The sequence below is a fragment of the Solenopsis invicta genome, chromosome 7, assembly GCF_016802725.1.
Source record: "Solenopsis invicta isolate M01_SB chromosome 7, UNIL_Sinv_3.0, whole genome shotgun sequence".
NCBI classification, from domain to species: Eukaryota; Metazoa; Arthropoda; class Insecta; order Hymenoptera; family Formicidae; genus Solenopsis; species Solenopsis invicta.
The window spans coordinates 3,089,236-3,109,860 of record NC_052670.1 but is presented as its reverse complement, the minus strand read 5'-3'; the positions used below and the strand labels follow the sequence as shown (position 1 = coordinate 3,109,860).

Here is a 20,625-nt window from a genome sequence, read left to right as displayed (position 1 = left end):
ATATAAATACGGCACACACAGAGAGCATGCGACACGCACGACAGGTGGACAAAATACAAAAAAACGTAGGTATCCCAAATAGAATAAGAGAATAGTTTTCTGTGTGAATGAAACAACGAGATCGAGACAAACATGAAGGAAACTCGGTGACAGACGTTAACTTACCTCGAGTAGCTGTTGATTTCTGATTTCCCGTTCTCGTCTCACGGCTTCCAACCGTTCCGACTTTTCTTGCTCCTTAATAAGCCTACAACGAAGATACCATTAAGTTCATATAATTCCCGCGCGATAAAAACGCTCGAACAAATCATTAATCAAGGGCTGCCCGTAACTACTCGTTCATAAATGTCGGCTCGAGCGCTTCGAGAGAACTCGAATTCTGCATTAACATATTCGAGCGAATCGCGACATTAAGTTATGTTTTCGCTCGATAACATGTATGATTATGCGCACGCAATAATCTTACAGCGAGAAATAGGCGTTAATTGAATATCAACATGTTGTAATTGCGGAACTTGAGATTAAGTGATAAATTCCGCAGCGAGCAAATAAATATCTAACTGTTGTCACAGCGGCGAGATTAATACTTTAATAAACTTCACGATTTATTTGATTATTATCGACAATCAACTTTCTGTAATTTTATAGAGATTTTATCGGATCGGCTCTTTCTCTATTTTTTTTATGTTACATTAGCAACATTATTTTATACTTTTTTAGAGATACATTGATTTAAGCAGTAATCAACATATTTAAATAATGGTAGTCTTACCTAGCTTGTTCTTTGTGCCGTTGTGCTTCTTCCTTCGCGAGTTTCTTCGCGTAAGCCAGCTTGTCTCTCTCGTACTGATTGTTCGTTCGTGCGTCTCTGAAACCACCGACCGCTCTGAGCTCTTCCAGTCTTCGTGCTACTTCCTGAGCACCAAGTCTGACGAATTCAGCGTCTGCTAAACCCATCGTAGGCTGCAGAAACTCCCCGACCAATGGGCGGGAAGAAAACGAAAAATGGGCGGTCGTTAGCTCGGCTGGATTCTGATGCTCCAGAAACTGAAACGTAAAAGCAATCTCTTTTCGAAAAAGAATCCAAATTAACTCGCAATCTAAATTTCATTTGTATCTCGGTATAATTATGTTGATTTCCTTATTACGTCCTTATTATTATATACCGCGGCGTAGATACGATGATAATAGCGAAAGCGACGATAGAAAGTTTGGCAAAGTACTTCGTACTTCTTAACAACTTCATGCGAATCACTTTTGATAACATACACCAACCATCACCGGCCGTAATATGTAGCAACCAACCTTCACCAGATCGGGACTGCTCCTAAAAGTTTTCCCGCAGGGGCTGTAATACAACACGTCGCCTTTTATCACTCCGGTCTTTCCCAGTCCCTTGATAACCGTTTCACGCTTCCAACCGCGCTCTAACGGTATTTGAAGGTCTCTTTCGCTGGGCTTGAGCTTTCTCCTCTTGGCGCTGGGTGTGCCTTCCGCGTTGTCGTCATCGGTATCCGTGACAACGTCGGTGTTACTGCCGCTCTCGCTGGTCACGTCCATGTTACTCTCTTCTCCCGAGGCCTCCAGCAACTTGTTTTTCATCTTCTCCTGCAAAGATTTCTATATAGGGAGAATGGTTTTAGTGCGAAATCATAAGTAAAAAAAAAAAAAAAAAAAAAAAAGAAAAACGAACATGGCTCCTCGCCCACGAAGCACGAATTGGTCGAGGTCGCTTCTTCTTCTGTATCTTCGTTAGCAAGTGATAGTACTTTAACAAAAGATAATCGTAAAGATATATGGAAATTAGGTAATTACAGAAGTTAGAATAAAAGAATAATATTCTTTAAAGTACAATGTAATTATAACGTTCAAATTAATGCTCGTAAATTAATACTCGACAAAGGTGTTTCATGTTGAACCTGGTGACCAGTTTTTACCTTATCGTCGCTCTGGCTAGTAGCGACCTGCAATTGAGCCGCCAGTATGTTCGATCTCAGCAACGATACTTGGTGAGACAATGGCACGCTTGGATCCAAAGTCGGAGTAGGTTTAATTCCCAGAGCTCTGCTTTGTGCCAGCAACGAGGCGACCGTGTTCTTCTTAGGCTTCGACACACCGCGGCCAAGATTTCGCGGCCTACCGTCCTTGTGGTGGGTGGTAGTGCTCGCACTTTCGCTCTCCTCGCTGCCGCTACTCGGCCGCTGCGGCGAATCTGCGGCAGCGAAGAGTTGCGCCAAGGAAGGACTAGGCGACGCCGGCACCGGCACCGAATTCTGCGGAACTCTTCTCGGCTTTGGCCCAGGCTTTCGTCTTGCTACGGTAATCCACAACATTTTTGTCACGTATCGTCAGAAAAGTTGACTTTTCGAAAATAAAGACAAGCTTTTCCTATCAAGGCTGAAATTTTCAGCTCGAATACTCGTGCTTGCGTGCGTTGCACAATTTTGACGGGTTTTTGAAAACGGATATAATTAAGAGTATGGGATTACCGGGTTCTTTTCTGATTTAACAATTAATTTTTTTTAATTTCACTTTAGCTCGACGACTTAAAAAAATGTAGAGATTTAAAAAATGAAAAATGTTTTTGAAAAATGTTCTTAACTCTTTTTACTTCACAAACAATTTCTGTATTGAATAAAAATACGCGCCGATACTTTACATCACAACGGTTTCAAAATGGTAACAAGTGGAAAATGTTGCATGCAGTTGCCACACTTACACGTTCGATCGGAGGCAAGTAACGATTGGCTTAAATTACTGAGTTGACTGAGCGGCTGACTACCAGAAATCGGCGAGCTACTGCTCGTCGTGGCGGGCTTCAGGGAGAGATTTAGGGGCGCGTCCGAATCGTTGATGTTGTTGTTCACGTTGCTGCTACTGCTACTGCTGCTGCTAGTATATATCGGTGGCGCCGACAGAACGGAGCCGTTCGTTGAATGGGCCGGCAGTTTGATTACCTCTACTCGATCCACCGAATCTCTGTACTCGTTCGAGTCGGTCTGAGGAAAGACGAAGCGCGCACGATTACATGATGCATCGCACATGATTACAGATTCGTAGCGGATGTAAAATTAAGGAAGTAAATTTAATTCTACAACTAAAGCGATCTTTAAACGCTTAATAATTATTACATAATATTATTGAGCGTTTGAAGGCTAAATTGAGTTTGTTTTGAATTGTCTAGAACAGTATTAATAATATTATTGTACGATATTATTGATCGTCTAGGAGTTGCTTAAGTACCTATTATCTAAAATAATCATTGCAATGAAGAATAACAAGTGGCTAACTCCTCGCAATTTTATGCTTAGGTATTTCAGAATTGCGGCCGACATGTGACGGCTGAACCGCTGAACGTACCGTGCGATTATACTTCCTCGGTTCCATCATTAGCGACGCGGTTGACGTTGTGTTCGTCTGATGGGCGCTAAGGGTGGGGACGGGCGGCGGGTGTACGCTGACGCTGGGAGTGTCCAAGGATATTGTCTTCTTCCTGCCACGGTTCGTTGTCCCAGGAATCTTCGGACCGACTATACTCGACGTATACTTGATGATCTCTGTGTCGGGAGGTAAGCGCACACCTCCCAATATACTGCTAGGATCACTAAAGAAAACATCGCTTTGTGAAATTACCTATCTCTTACGGCAATTGAAGTAGATCAAACTACAATGACAACAATCAGATAACGAGGTTCGTGAATTTAACTCTATTGAAACCTAAAAATTGGGCCTACGTTTATACATTTGGATCCAATTATAAATCGTATCACGGAGCATCGTGAAGGGTCAATCGCGTAATTGAATTAATAATATATTCACCTTCCTTCCTTCGCAGAACTGTCGCGATAGAGATAGCGTGAAAATGGAATTTTTGGCGAGTTGAGTAAGACCAATCTACACAGAATACATGGCTCTGTGCCATGTATTCAATATGCGAAACGAATAATCTCTCACCTGACGACGTTCGATTGCGAATTTGGCGTGCTGCTGACCGGGGTGCTGTGATGAGAGGTCACCGGTGGTTGAGTGGACACCGGTAGGCTGCTGCTCGTCATGCTCGGCGTCGTTGAGCTACTACTGCTAGCTGGTGTCTTGTGACTCTTGCTTGACTTAGCTGCTCGGCCGCGAAAACATAAACACAATCCGTTGATTTCCCTAATCTGGATTAACGCCGAAAAAACGTTCGCGTTCGTTTCAATCCACGATTGTCCGGCAACTGTCAATTGTTACGGAAGTAGGTTCATAAAGTTTCAAGAGAGTCTCAAGTTTCTATCTCATTAACAAGTAACCTCGTTTAACTCGAAACTTCAGAGAAACTTCAAAATTATGTTATGAATTAAAATATAAATTAAAAAAAAAAAAAGAAAATTTATAAAAATACACCAAACTGAAACACCTTGCTCGAAAAATGGAAAATAATTACAGCGACAAGACGAAAGAAAAGCTACGATGTAGATATATGTAACTTGGATAAATTTTTGAAATATAAAAATACCGTGAGCAAAAAGCAGAAAGTAAAAATCGTGTCTCAGTCGGGTTTAGCGTTAAAAAGAGAAAACGGTTAAAAATATACCGTCCGGCTATTTCGAGCGACGTTGTTATCTCGAAGGGACTCGACGATCGAGGATTAAGCGATACGGAGGCGAGCGTTTCTCGAGCATCGCACCATGCAACATTGTCGATCGTTGTTACTTACACTTACTGGACTTGTGGGACGAGAGGGACGGGGGATTAAGTAGAGAGGCGGGATAGGGTGGCAGGAGGCTCTCGGCACCGGGCGGAAATCCTGGGAGTCCTGCCGCTCCTTGTAGCCTCGCGAGGTAGTCTTGCGCCGCCAGATGAGAGGCCATTGTCCACCATGCACTAGCTGCTGGATTGATGCCTGCAACGCAAATAAATGCCTCCGGTAAATCCGCCCGGTCTATAAAATTCGATCTCGAAACGTCGGCTCAACATTGTCCGCCGGATCTGGACGAGACAACGAGAGAGGTACAAAATAACTTCCGAAAGGGACGTCGTTATCGCAAATAAGTAAACGCAATCTCTCAAATGGTAAAAATGCGCTTTGCGACGAAGAAAGATCTCTAATCTCTTTGATTTGGATCGTAAGAAGACTTGAATGCGCATATATATAAAAAAAATATCGAATCTATGCAAAAAATGTAGAGTTTTAATATTTGTTTAAAATCACTAGCCATCGCACAAATTAAAAACTGCAATCATATATTGATTATTACGCACGATATTTATCGAATTTTCCAAATATCTTTGATAACAGTTTGAGAATTTTACCGAGTATTCGAGCACAATAAATTTACTACTATATATAGATTGTGAGTAGAAATATTGGAGAAACAGTTTCAGTTAGATCGATTACGGAATATTACAAAAGAAAAAAATCTGAATTTTTTAATTCAAGTATTGGATTTATGTAAAGTTTCATTGCGACGCAAGGATCAGTTCTATAAAATAAACAAAATTTATTTAATTACAAAATAACTAAACAGAAAATCACAACACTTTGCACAAGCCTCTTGATAATATTTACATTCGAAAATTCAGTTAACTTACAATCAATTTTCTTAAACATATCGTAATTATCGTATCGAGAATTGACTCGAGAGTGCCGTGCCACTCGGTCGATTAGCTGTATATGAAACCATGATGGCACTTCGCTACATTTACTACACACGTCGCGTTCGATGTTAGCCAAGCAGTGATCCCGAATTATCGCGAGAGCGGCCTCTTGCGAAAGACACGTTTTCGGGGGGGATGCGACGCTAGTTTCAATATAACGCGTGTAATCATGATAATTGGCGGGACGTCAGAGGCGCATGAAAGAGGGAGACCGGGATGAGTGTACGAGAGAAGGGTTGGCGTGGAAAATTTACTTACCTAGACTCGCAGCTTGACTGGCGGCCACGCTGAGTGTACCGAGGCTGCTGTGAGGGTACGGAGACGGGGGTGGCGCCGAGGCTGGTGTGTGGCCCCCGAAGCCAGGCGCCGAGCCCCCCCGGCCCAGAATAGCGTAAGCCGAGGGCAAATGGGGGGCCCCCAGGCCATAACCACCCGGCATCCCGCCGAAGAGCGACGACGCTGCGCTGTCGCCTCGAGGCCAGTATGCTAAAATTAAAATCGGGGAGACCGTTATGAATGGGTTCGCAAACCCGCGAATTTGGCGCGTACCCCTTACGTAAGCCCCTTGCGCGTCGATGAGTGTAGCACTCGAGCCAACGACGCTGTCTCGAGCACGATCGCGTCGCTATGCTCGAGACGAAAATAAAATCAATAAGGGCGATGATGCCTTCGACGTATAGTTATCGACATAATAAGAAACGCAGATGTCGAGCGTGGATTTTCTACTTTATCTCGCAAAGTAAACAATTATTTATACAATTTATTTCTACGCGAATAAACTGCTTTTATTTACAGATAAGCCTTGTTCGATCGTAGCTGGATTTTAGTGTTGCATTTCTTATACGATTTTATATACATTTTCAAGTCCGTCAAACTGCGCGCTGAATAACTTTCGATCTTGAAATCAGATAATATTATCACAATTAAATTTACAATTAATCTAATGAAAATAATTAATATTCGAAAATAAGTAATTAATTAATAATAATGAAAATAAAATCGAAGCAAGAAATACAGCACTACGACTGAATAAGACTCATCTTTAATCAGTTATTTTCATGTAGCGATCTGCGTTTTCTTATTGCTTTTATATACTTAGATTTATTTTTTTTTTATACACAAGTAAATTACTTTTTCAAGTAGTCGCAAGAGCAAGTTGTCAATTCGCAAATAATTCAGCCCTATTCTCTCGCCACGATATACAGACCATTCGTGCTTCGTGAAATCTAATTCTGCGTTACTCTATTCAATAGTGATTTCCCTTGATTTTGTGGACATTGGACGAACAGTGCGAACAACTGTTTTGTATAGATTCATATCGATGCCTAGCGTTGCCGCGCGTATCAAAGGCTGCCCGCGGCGATTTGAGTAAATTAATTAATTACTCGGGAGCAACGCGTATGTCATTTGTTTACGTGATAATGCCGCACGCTAGAGTAATAACGTTAATTTATCGTTGCTCTATCGTGCAACGGAATGCATTTACGAGTTTGCGGAAAAATCGGGACGGCGCGGACCGGGGCGGCGCCGGCGAGCGCGCACGTGAATTCCGCGCGCGCGCGATGAATAAATACATTGCTCATTGGAAAATGATTTCGTTACAAATGCACCGTAAATGTTTGCGAAGAGCTCGAGATTGTTAAACACGTCGCGATAATTTTGCGAAATGTTATTTCCGCCCGCGCAAAATATTTTGTATATTCGGAACGCGACGAAAGTGTGTCCGCAACGAGCGCGAGTACGTGCTCCATCGAATTGATGAATTTTTTTTACTTATAAATTACACTTGCGCAAGGGCGTCCAAATAAGCTGGCTGCCGGTCTTTTTAACAATTCCGCAATTAAAACCTCTATACGAAATCGTATTAACCGTTACGCGCGTTAATAATAACGACAACGAAGTACCCTGTTACGCAAGAGCGAATAAATGATGCAATTGAGTAAATCGTGCATGCATGCGTGTTATAATTTCAGAAATTAAGTACACGTGTCCGTTGTGCAGACGCGATGGAAGTGAATTCACGTAGATGCCAAGAATCTGTTTACGATAGTATCAGTCGTACCAAAAAACCAACAAAAAATAACACAAAATTTAATTGTATTATAGGTATGTTTTTTTGCGTAAAATATTTTATTTCTAAAAGAAAAGAAATCGTATTTAAAAAAAAAAGAAGCGATCAAGAGAGATTTTTTATCGCTGAAGAAAAAGTTCGATATAATGGCGCGACATTTTTTCTTCCTAAAAAATTGCGTTCAACGAGGTGAATTATCGCAAAAGAAAAGATCCGTCTTATTATCTTAACGGCATTAATTTTGCGGGTGATTGTACCCGATCGCTCAAGTCGTATTCGCACAATTTATTGTTACGAATGCCGGCGCAAATGTACCGTTGATTTTCTACGAGTGCGACGGCCTTGAGCAAGGCCGTGGCATTGAAATCCGAGCGCCGCTTTAATTTATACCGGTCGTTGAACTCCGTACTCCGGCTTATACGACTGCTTCACCCAGTGAGCAGCCATCGCCGCCGTTGCAGCCGCATAATGGTTTACGTGCATACGCACGTGTTTACAATGCACTGCCACGTGAATACACGGTGAATGAGACACGCGGGATCAAAGTTTCGCTCGTGATCGATTTTCCATGGTCTTTTAAACGTCGGGAGTCGAGAACGAGCATTTCACATTTTTTTTACGAGAGACGGTAAAAATTTGACGTTTCCCCCCCCCCCCTTCTGCTCTCTATTTATCTCTCTCTCACTTTAACGGGGGACGTTCGGCACGGTCGTGAGTAAAACGCGGACGTAGGACCAAGTTGGCGTAGCTCCAAAAAGTGTCGATGTACCGAGGGATTCGATAGCCACGAGAGAAAGAAAGTAGCAGAATGATATTTGAAAAAGCGTTAATCAATAAAGCCGTACCCATCGCGTTTTTTTTTTTTTTTTAATTCACTAAGCTCCGTCGTAATTTCATTCATCATCAATTTCCTGGATGGTACACAATACGGGTGGCGCGTACACCGTGCGCGGCTTCTGACCTCGATTGTCCGCGGCGACCCTACAATAACGCGCGGAACAATTTTCTTTTCTTAATGACTTAACGACGAGCGGAAAGTCGTATCGTGCCTTCCTCTTTAATCTAGATGCTTTAACGGCAATCCATTATTCGAACGACCGACGACCGGCTAACGCATTAACCGTGGCCGCCATTTTCGAATACATATATACGTATATCGTTTGATGTAACGTTGCCGTGCCGGGGCTCGTAAAGACAGCCGATAAAATACGCTCGTTGGAAGGAGCGGCGACGGGCGGTTACGTTTACGCGTCCCATCGTTGCCTTTCCATTCGACACGTAGTGACATTAACACGTATTCACGCGTGGCATGACCCATATCGTCGGATGGAAATTACGTCGGTTATCGGATACGAACACATATGGCGTGGCGTCTCGAATAAATCAACGTTTTGTTTAGATTATAGGTAATGCAGCGTAACGCGCGGATATATACTCTTGAGGAGGGGGGAGGGGAAAAGAAGAAATACGAGATGTGTGAAACGTGTTAGATCAACGAGTATCGATCAATCGAGTTCAACAGATACTTCGCTCTTTCACGTTGAATTTATTTGATGATACACCTGTCACTCGATTCATCTTGTATTTATAAGTGTTTCGACGCCTTTCCGGCATTTCTGATATTAAAATATGCACATCAAAGCGCGCGTTTATTTATACATTAAATCGCAACAATTTGCATGATTATAGATTTCTATATGTAGATAAAATTTCGTTGTACATGTAAATATTATGTCTGTCACTTTAGTGCATTTAATTAATTACAGTATCTTCCAGATTATATTATTATTTCTCCAATTAAAGAACCTTATCTAACGATACGTTACTTTTCATTTCACATGAGGTTTTAAATCGAATCATTATTAATGTAAAGTCTACATTTATGGACTACTAATTATCGCAACATGCATGTAATTTATTATAATCGATACAGATAGCTTATCTTCCACGCAAAATTAATTGGAACATCATGCATTTCTCTAATCAGCGATACTCGATGATAACCTATTCTCATGTATATTCAATGTGAGAGTGCCAAATGTATGGCCACTGAATTACAAGTTGTACTTATTGACACGGCCGAGAGAAAGAACTTTAAAACAAAAATAGTAATTAGATCGTATGTAAATAACAAAAATGAAAATGGAGAGATAAAGGGTCGCATTAACGTGCAAACAATGTAGGTAACGATTTGAATAATCAATATGTATTCAGAAATCCATTGTAACAACAAACGAACGTTTCCACTTCAGCGCAAAAATTTATGTTCAAATAAATTATATAGTAAAAGATTAAGATTGCACGAATTGCACAATGAAAACATGCTACAATAAGTTCGTTGACCTTCGTCAGCGAGTATAAATAAAATATGAACTGACGATGTGAAAATGTAACATAATAACAAAACAAAAACAAATAATTGAGCGGAGTCTGCACGGGCAATGATATAAAAAATGTGATCGTAGAATAAAAAACAAGAACTTTAAACTTGTGACAAAACACGATATTAAATGCGACGTATCCAACTTTACTATCGTAACGCGCGTACGGATCGAATTCGGTAAATGAGACAAAAGACATTTCAATCATTAAACTTTAAATTAAATAATTTTAAATTATTACATAGAGAGGAAAAAATTACTAAATTTTAATAAACATTTGTTTGAATACTTGCAATGAATATATTTACTGAATGTAAATAAATATTTATTTAGTACAAGAATCACTAATGTAATTCTATCATATCTTTATTGAATAAATATTTATGTACCGCAAATAAATATTCTATTGCAAATGTTCAAATAAATTGTTTTTCCTCAGTGTATTATCTTGTCTGTAATTAACTGTTATCTGAAGATGAAACTCGAGTTTTTCATCCATTAATCCTGATTAAGTTTCACAATTTATTGACGTGCAATAACGCAAGAAGTATCGTAATATTTGAAGCGCCGAGGTGGTTTCTGCTAAAACTCGTCGTATGTCGATAAGTAACGCAGGCTCAATCCTTGAAAGAACGAAAAAAGCTGTTATGGGAGGCAAGATAGGATGCTACTTGGAGATAAGAACCGTATCGGACGACACTGTGAGGATCGGTAGTTGAAAAGTTCTCACGTGCACGATACGTTTTGAGACAAATACGGCTGGAAGAAGCTCTTCTAGAATAAGCTGCGCTCAAGAGACTCGAGGAGATAATTCTCTTCGTGGGTTAGGCGCGAATCGTAATTGTACCGAGTCGAGCCGAGCCGAGCAGAGCAGAGAGAAAAGCGAGCGAGAATCGCGCATTGAACGTACGACGCGACGGTACGGGTGCGCGCGAATACGAACCATTATCCCCGCACGTAATTGCACTGCACTTCACTCGCGCGCAACTCCTCTTTCCCATTACAGCGTCACCATAGCATATCGCGCGACGCCAGCATCCACACAGTTCCACGACGCGACTGAGCGAAACGAATGCACCTGGCTGGCTGTCTCCCGACAGCGCGCGCTCCCCAAGATTTTACATACGCCTTACGTCACTCTCGTCGTCGTCGTCGGCGGCGGCGGGGAAGATTCGAATTCCGGACACGTCACTCCGCGAGAGACCTCGAGTCGCGCGCGTCTGGGGAAATTATCAGGGTGGTCTTCGCGTGTTAGCAAATTAAATCAAACGTTTTCGCGAACGTTGAATTTAACACTAATTAACTGTCCGTCGAGGGAGGCAGAATGCGGCGCGAGGGTCGAGAGACGAGGAGCGAGAAGGCGAGCCTCGGGGAGCGATTGTGATCGCCCGCTCCTCTCCGTGATCCCTAATCCGCCGGCAGTCACGCGCGAACGAAACGGTCGGAAATGCAGATAAGCCGGCGGCAAGTCGACGTATCTCAGAGGCCGCGGCGATGCGTCACGTCTATCGATTTGTGATTAAGCATTCGTACGAGCGAGCGTTGGAAAAAGGAGGAGGGGAGAACCAGGGGAAGGATCAAGGAGAAGCGCGGCGGAGCGGTGCGAACGACGCGGTCGTAACGGCGGCAGCGGGCGCGAGAGCGAAAGAGAAGGATCATGGTGGTGGGGTCATCGTCGTTCGTCCGGTTGGCACACGTCACCGTCGTCGCCGCCGCCGCCGCCGCCGCCCAACGTTCGTTCGGATGCGATGCGATGCGATGCGATGCGACGCGACGCGACGCGTCGCGACGCTAATTTCCTGTTTTTCGTGCCGCGTTAATGAAGGACTCTCTTTTTCACCCCCATACATTGTCCTCCTCCTCCTCCTTCCTCTCGCTAACCGACGAACTTGACAGCTTGGAGAGTAGTCCGAGAGTAGTCGAGGCTGTCGATTAGCAAGGGGCTTTTTTTCTATCGGACCAACCGACCGATGCAAATTGGTTGCGCTCTTGCGAAAATCGAGGCCACTTCGACTCCCCTGACCTGCCTTTTCCCGTTCTTGAAATTGATATCCGCGTAGATCGACACATCTCGTATACTTTCTTAAAGGTCGACTGTCGCACAAAGAATATTTTCCTGGAGTAATTCTCCGCTTATTCCCTATTACGTCTGCTGCTTCCATTCAAATCGTCGATTTAAGTACCTCAAAGCGGAAGCACGAAGTATCTTTCGCTATACGCGAGAACGAGAAAGCCCAATTTGTAAAACGATACAAAGACACGGCGCGGACTGCATTAGGAAACTTTTCCCTCCCCCGAGTTCCAACGACTTTTCGCTTCATTCTGTCGGTACTCCGTTCGCGAGTTTCAAGGTAACCAAGTCACCCAAGTGAAAACGCTACAGTGCGTTTGTTTTCTTTCACGTCAGCAGCGTGTCGATGAATCAGAACACGGCTTCTGTTTTCGAGAAAAATCTAAGTCAACGGTAAAGAATTAATTACTTCCATTCCCGCTCCAAAGAAGAAATTGCTCTGTTGCATTGCGCTTTTAGAGATTCCACCATTGCTCCGTAAAACTGCGCTCTTATGCGCAAGACTATATAGAGCTATCAACGTTTCAATAGAGCACTACCGCTTTGTCGATAGCGGAAGCAAAGTGGGAAGAGGACGGTGGTCGATAGTTAACACATCGCGATATAATTTAAACGTATGGACCTACGTCTCCTCCGGCAGTACGTTTATCCGCGGATATATCGGATACCATAGTAAATTTAACCCCCTGCCAATCCAAGCCGGCGAGAATGTCCGACCGGTAGATCGTTGACATCCCGCGGCTTAAATCGGAATTGCTCGCCTCCAAAACATCCACGTTCCGACCGCTTCTAATAAAACCGCATCGACTCTTACGCTGTCTCGTGTGCCATTTATAATAAGTTATAAGCTAAAGCTAAGCAGAGACGGCGCGTTTTTAATCCTTTCCCCTTTGTGCCGCGTTTGCGAATTATAGAATCATCAAAATCCGACGAGCGCGGTCGATTCGTAGGCTTAACTTTGGGTTCAGTCAATTTTAAGAAATAAAAAAAAAAAATTAATGATGATGATAAATCTGCTAAAAATAAAATTTATTCTAATTGTAAAAATCACGTTGAATATTTCACTTTAAAATTGGATCTTGCCAATTCATACTGGAATTTAATAATAAGCCCTAACTTAAGTCTCTCTCAAAGAAAAAGATTATTCTAATTCAGAGTAATAATTGATGAAATTGTAATTAGTATCACAAAAGGTTTGTAGATTCGCGCTTAGCGCTAATCCGTCCGGATTATTATCCGATAATAGCGATAATTAAGGATAGCGATTCAGCAAGTAACGCAAAAAGATTGGATTCGATCTTCGCGATAGTGGCTCGGACAGGAGAGACGTAAGGGTCCGCGAGGTTCGTATCTCGACACGCGGCGGGACGTGCACGCACAGGCAGGCACAGCGAGAGAATTCCGATGCGGCAGCGAAACACGCTCCGTGCGCCGCGGGCTCAAGCGAGATGAAACGAGATGAGAGCGCGGTCGCGCTGCAGCAGCATCTCGGTCGCTCGGGAGAGGAGCGTGTTCGTTCGGTCCGTGAGCCGGGAAAATGGCCGTGTTATTAAATCGATCGGTGCTCCGGCCAGTGGGGAGGGGTCGGAGCCGGGCCTGGGGTTTAGGGCGAGGTGGAGAAGACGGGGCGAGCGAGCGAGCGACGTGCGTATTATAGATATACGCGGGGCTGATGAGCGCGCGCGGCAGCCGAGCGGTGGAAAGGGACCGAGGATTACGAGTGGTGGCCCTTACTCGCCCCGGAGAAGCGGCCAGACCTGCGTACACCCGGTACTTTCGACGCTTGCTCGCGCGCGGCGAAAATGGGCAAGAATCGAGAGAGCGAAGAAAAAAAGAAGAAGAGCGAAAGAAAAGAAAAAGAGATGAGACCTGCCGATGCGAAAGAAATTAACGCGATTCTTCAATTCTACTTCGTAAAAGTCGGTAACCCTCCTTCTTTGTGTATCTTCAAAGTAATAAAGTTAGTAGAACGTATTTCTTTTTTCTTTTTTTTTTAATTAATTAATTCGGCGACCGGGGTCCGCCAGTCGTTTTGGAAAAAGAGAGAACATTTTGGAGGGAGGGAGGGGTACGATTACATGGAAACTCGAGCGATCCCGTATTAGTAGCCGCTTAAAATCTGAAAGATGATTATCGACATTACTTTAATAGCCAAATAGATCCGCTTGACAATTTCCTCAAGTAAGTGCGTATACGTACGTACGCGAACAGAAATCACTCACAGCTGGACGCACCATCGACTTCCCCGCGATCATTTTACGACGCTAATTTCCTTGATAGACGTAAACGACCCCGCGATTTTCCGCGGTAAAAGCGCGGGACGTAGGAAACACGCGCATTTACTCGGCCGTAATTTCCTCCGCGGCGCGGCGCGGCGTCTCGTCTGAGAACTGAGAATGGCCAAGCGCTGCTCTCGCTCCCGACCATCGCGGAACACAGCGTGTAACGTAACTTCTCGTTGCTATTTTCGGGGCGCAGAATATACGGCTGGAATTTTTTTGGTGCACCGGGCCCCGACGACAGGAACGTGCCAGGAAGAAAATAGCCCGGACCAACGGCGCGTCGCGTAACGACGCGGATCTTGCGGCCTGGAAAGACGACACGGTGGCGAGCGACTTCCACGAAAATCAGCTCGTGTCGCTGCTACGAACACGCGCACGCTAAGAGTGACAATTAAGTATGCTGCGCGCGGACGATGCGACATGTTCGCCTTGAAAGCTACCGGCGAGAAAAACGCCTGCTGGTTATTTCATTATTCAACTGGTCAACTTATTACTCTATAATAAAGACTAATTAATTTTGCCACCGAGTGGCAATAATTAAATAATATGTCTACGTTGAAAAAATGAAATTTATAATGCATCCAATATGGCATCAAATATTACAAAGGTTCGTTACATCAGACGAATTTAAAAAGCATATATTCTTTAATATTAAATCGGGAACATTTATTTCGACATACGGAAGATTAATATTAAACAAGACATTGTGGACAACTCGTATGACTTAAAAAAAAATAACAATTTGTAAAAAGACTAGATAAATGAGCAAATACGTATCGACTTAATAAAATATTTTTATTAAAAATGTATTAAATATTAAATATTCATATAACATTAGAATTTTTTTCTGACATCGATATCGACCTCAGAATTGCCAAATGTTGCATCGTTTTTTTTGTGATTAAGCTCGCTATCATTCGCGTTAAGCTAAATCGAACGCGGTAAAAAAAAAATTAAACGATTTATAGATCATAAATCTCTCCGCGAACAGATGTTGGAATCGTGTTCCACGTGTGTAATTCACGGCTGGGGAAGCAAAGGGTTATAAGTCGCAAACTCGCGCGAAAGTACAGTTCTTATAAAATAAACTATTGCCGGCATCTGTGCGCGAGTGGAATAAATTCACTCGGAATCTCGTTGTCTCGTATTCCTTCTTCCCCGATGTATATACGTACATACATATATACATACAACATTCAATGTACTTATGATGCAGTTAAATTATTCTTTAACGTAGCTTCCCCGTCTGCGAGAAACGAAATATATGTACGTATGAGGACAAACGGAACCAACCTATGTTTGTGTGTGTAATAATTAATGTATAATAAAACGTTTTACATAATTCTACATCGGTATAAAACGATTCGATACGCGTGTAACTCTTAGCTTTCAATAAAAAAATAAAGCATAATTTTGAAAAAGTCAATATACTTAGAATTCAATATGAAATAAATTAAAATTGATCAAACACACAGAATTGATTGCATGCGTTTTAAGCGAATTACGAAGACACTATTGGTTTCAATATTGGTTAGCTCATTCATTAAGCAAGATGTAGTATAATAATTTACACATTCCAAGCGCATAACGAGTTTTCACCCGCAAATGTGCGGCACAAAATATCGCGCCTCTAGTAGTGCATTATTTCGCGCATCACGAGCAAAATCCGCTTTGCGAGGTCTTAATAAACCGGTCCCCGTCCCCAATTACGGCTTTGAAACAGCCGCTTGGACACGCGGCGCTCAAAAATTAATAAAAAAATATTTAACGAGACCTTGCGCGGCGGCCAACTCCTGCCGTCGTGCGTTACGATAATCGCGTTTGTGCCGGATGTGAAAATTGCGATTTTACAACTTCGCCGCGGCGGGTTATTATTTTCGAAGGCTTCCGGGATCTCGGGGTCCCGCTCTCCATGTCAAATTCCTCGCGTCCGCCACAACGCACGGTCGCGTGCACTGCCGCGCGCAAGTTTATCGCGTTACGTGTATACTTGCCGTCGTCAACGTTTATAACTAGCGCGTAACTGTAACTCGTATAATATAATTTACAGCGAAGCGGAACGCATTTTCCGTCCATCGGCCGCCGCTAACAAATTACGACGAACAGTCGGGCGATATCAAACATACTGAAATCCACGGGGTCCGAGAGCGGATTCTGCACCCTCGGAGCCCGGACGAACGCTTTGATCTTCGTGAAAAAAAAAAACCGCAATTATTGGCGTTCGATCTAATACAAAGTCGATATACGAGGAAATCCCGGGGTCGCGCCCGCGTTTCTCTTTCCATCGCTTCGCGACGCGGCCTCGTCATTATTTCGGGTCATAACTGTCCAATCCGGATCGAGGAACGACGAACCCACCACCACCCTTCCCAGGCTCTTTGTGACGAGGAGAGGCCGGCGGGTGATCGATCGAGAGATCGGAATGTCGGGACGGGAGCAGATAACGACGGGCGACGACGACACGATGGCTGGCTCGCCTCCAAATCCGTTTAATTTCGTTTACGGGACGCGAGAGGAACGGCAACGGCAATCTTGCCGGCTGCTGCCCGTTTACTAGAATCGCGCGGATGCATCGCGACGAGATTGCCGAGATTTTCACCGTATTCACGTCGAATCGAACTGACCGCGTTGGACGGCGCGCGATCGACGTTTCAACATCGAACTGGATCAAGGTGGAAGAAAAGATATCTTTTAAGAAAACGCTAGAAAAAAAACATTAAATTGTAAACCCAAATTACAACAATTGCATTCTTTTCATTTTTCATCAAACAATAGATTAAAAATACTTATGTTAAAATTATTTATAAAAACATTTTTTTTTTTTTATATCCGCGGCTTCGTGTAACGTAAAACTCTTAAATTCTTTGCAAGAATCTAAAATTTTTATATTATCGTCTCATTTTTATCCTGAATTATCTCCTGAAATAAAAGTAAGTCTTCCGCGTTCCATAAAATCCATATCGCTTTCTCAACTTCGTAGCTTTAATTAAGTACTCAATAATAGTAATTAAATACTAGAAAATGCAATATCCTGCGTTGAAAATCGAAGAATTGCTCGCGATGCGCGATGCGTATACGTGGATTCTTTCTTGTGGAATTTACACTCGTACATCATCGTGGGTGAAAAGGTCGGTGTTAAGATGGCCCCCAGGCTTAACCCGTTTCTGTGCCACCTAATCGCGTTACTCTCGTAGCTCGCGCATTTCCTTCTTCGGCTATAACCGGGTGAGCCAAACGCGTAAGTTTATTAGCCGTGACGTAAACTTGACGAAATTGCAGTTAGGAGGTCCGTGCGGGGTTATCGATTCATCGACGGGTCGTTAGGTCGGGGAAAAAGTACGGTCGAGGGAAACGGCAGGTGGACAGACCGGATGAAATTGGAGAAGAAAATAGATTACTCGGCGATTCGTGCGCTCGTCGCACGGAAGTGAACGGAAGGGATATGCAGCGTGACACACGAGACGATATTTCGCACGTGAATTGTGGAAAACGTAAAGTGTTTCTTCTTTTGCCGTGGCTTAATTGCTTAATTAGCAGTGTTGCCGCTTTACTATGGAAATCTGTATTTAAGTTTGTTACGATGTAGTTTCTTGACACCCGGTAGAGTTAGCCACGTGCGTAAGCATAACCGGTTAACTAACTATGATACATAAACGATATTACATGTTGCATAAATAGATTAATAATAGGTTAAGGGTCATTTACGTGCACGGTCGGTAGGTAATAAATAAATGCATTTCCTCTCCTCTCTTTTTCTTCCTTCCTTTCGAGAGACATCCGTTAAAAGCTAGGAGGCGTAAGTTATTTATATGGAGCTTTGGCTGTATATATACACCGAGAAGAAAAAAAGTTGTTAGCTTGACTAATTTTTTTCAACTTGATTAAATTTCTTCACTTCAAATATTTTTATTTTTAAATTTTAATTATATATGTAGTTAAGTTTTAAATAAAATAAATGCTTAAATTGAAGTTCAAGTATTTTATGTGCTTGAGTCAAATACATAAATGCGTGAACTGAAAAAATTCAATTAAGTTTAAAAATTTAGCCAAATTAAAAACTTTTTCTTCTCAGTGTGTATATATGTACTTGATTACATATATATATATATATATATATATATATATATATATATATAGTAAGATTGAAAATAAATTATTCTATGTATAAAGTTCCATTCCTATAAACTTTGTAAACTTCGACAGTGAAATATATTTCGAACAGCTGTTGCTCTAAATCCCCTTAGCCAACATCGCTTGCGCTCCTTTCAGCAACGTCGCGAATCAATTGCGTGCAGAAACAGACGAATTATCTCCCTAATTTAATTTAATTTACCCAACGTGAACTTGAACGCTGTCTAATAATAGACGAGAATAAGAATAAATAGGGTGCCATTTATTAAATCTATTAATGCCGCGTTACTCGCAATTTTGAATATAAAAACAGCAAAATAATTGAGATCGAAGGACGATCTCTTTGACTTTAAAAGTTAAAAAAAAAAATGGCAAATGCATCTGGTACCTCGCGATTCTTTTGAAAAAGTGCTATTCATAATTTTCTGACGTTAATCTACTCTAAGGTGAAAATTCACTCGCATAATTCAGAATTTTGTTAAACTTTCAAGAATTTTTTGTAGATTTTTTTTCTATTTCACAGGTTGCAATGTATCGGAATAATTCAACTACTTTAATATAAAAAAATTTATTAAACGCTGTTTTAACTATTCATCCACAGTAGCGCTCTAAGGTTAACATCTATGCCGCGAATACTGTCGCCTATCTCCGACAGAGCGCACGATTCTCACACGTGATACCGTCCGCCAATCCTTTCCGTCCTCTCCTCCCGAGATATAAGATCATTCGACAAAGAAGATAGCAAGAGCGTATATATCGAAAGGTATCGACGGTTCAAAGTCCAGTAGAAGCTACGTGCATTATGCAGCGCACTGCGAGGCGATCGTGGCACGTGGAAGATTTCCGCCGAAGCAATCCCGCGAAAGAAATTTCCCTCGGTTACATAATTCAGTGGCTTAATGTTCCAGGAGAGGGTGAAATGGGGGAGGGGATGCGCGGGGGTAAGCGTATATATTCCTGAAAGTCGATTGATATTTTTGTATTTCTCGGCTGGTTGCGTCTCACAGGGCACGAGAGTAACACACACGTCGCGCGTCTCTCAAATCGTGTGTGTATGTGTGTCCCCCGTACCTTCTCCTCTCCCCAGCTCTCTCGCGGTCGGTTTTTTTTTCATCGCCTCGAGAGCCGCGTGTATGTACCGAATTCGAAGCACGGTAAACGCATTTATCAAGCCGCGCGAGCGTTACGCGAGTGGAAACGAGAGAGCAATGGGCGCGTGTTGCGTTCGTATCAGTGGCGTAGCTATACTTCTTGCGTTATTACACACGAATCCTTCATTTTTATTAATTCATACGCGGATTAATAAACTATATATATATGTATGTATGTATGTATGTATCAAATGCACGGAATCAAGATTAATAAGAAAACTTCCATAACCAGTTCGCACGTTCTGCGAAATTACATGCTTCTAAAATAACACTGAGGTAGCAATTTACGTGAGAAGTGCGTATTTTATTTAATTAAAATGTAAGAGAAGAGAGAGCCATTTTCCATCAAAGCGGATGACGGTGCCCAATAATAATTATGCATATTAGGCACCAAAATCCACTTTGACCGAAAATGACCTCTCTCCTCTCTTATGCTTGACGTTTTCACCGCTTAATTTTCATTTAATATTGTTGAATTAAAATAATTCCTAAATATGTAATCAATCAAAAAGAACGTGTGATAGACAACGCTGGACTACCGCGTATAATATCTGCTTTCAGCAAAAGGCAATAAATTATGAATTATGGATAAGTCCGGATTGACGTTAAACGTCGATCTTGTATTCTAATATTGAATTAATTATCATCGTCATTAAGTCATATCAAATAAATCAAACTCAAAATAAACACATTAATATCGATATAAATAAGCGTGAAACACGCTGATTTCATTCGATAATCCAGTAATCGAGGATTAATATTTAATTGGGATAGTACAAGGAAAAATTTCCTTCCTTCGCGTTTCCCCTGCATATTTTGGGCGTTAAAGAAACGAGAGCCGTGTGTCAGCTCTGCACTCGTGGGTTCCTACGCGGGGTTGTGTTTATTCACGCTATATGAT

The 20,625-nt window shown here is 42.3% G+C and overlaps 1 protein-coding gene across 15 annotated transcripts in view; it reads right to left on the bottom strand.

Annotated features, from left to right (window-relative positions):
* The window catches only part of LOC105199959 (bromodomain adjacent to zinc finger domain protein 2B), a 163,979-nt gene that overhangs the window by 20,604 nt on the left and 122,750 nt on the right, over positions 1–20,625 (bottom strand). For 10 of the 15 annotated variants that reach the window (XM_026130288.2, XM_026130296.2, XM_026130290.2 and 7 more), the window contains exons 5-15: positions 5,896–6,123; positions 4,697–4,882; positions 3,955–4,114; positions 3,820–3,837; positions 3,361–3,604; positions 2,720–2,999; positions 1,938–2,314; positions 1,694–1,768; positions 1,306–1,620; positions 773–1,047; positions 166–247 (exon numbers count right to left, since the gene is read on the bottom strand). In XM_026130288.2, coding sequence (XP_025986073.1) covers positions 166–247; positions 773–1,047; positions 1,306–1,620; positions 1,694–1,768; positions 1,938–2,314; positions 2,720–2,999; positions 3,361–3,604; positions 3,820–3,837; positions 3,955–4,114; positions 4,697–4,882; positions 5,896–6,123 — 2,240 coding nt within the window. Of the gene's footprint in view, positions 1–165; positions 248–772; positions 1,048–1,305; positions 1,621–1,693; positions 1,769–1,937; positions 2,315–2,719; positions 3,000–3,360; positions 3,605–3,819; positions 3,838–3,954; positions 4,115–4,696; positions 4,883–5,895; positions 6,124–11,032; positions 11,194–20,625 lie in introns of those variants that run through there. The other 5 variants (XM_039451484.1, XM_026130289.2, XM_026130294.2 and 2 more) reach the window with 5 other exon arrangements.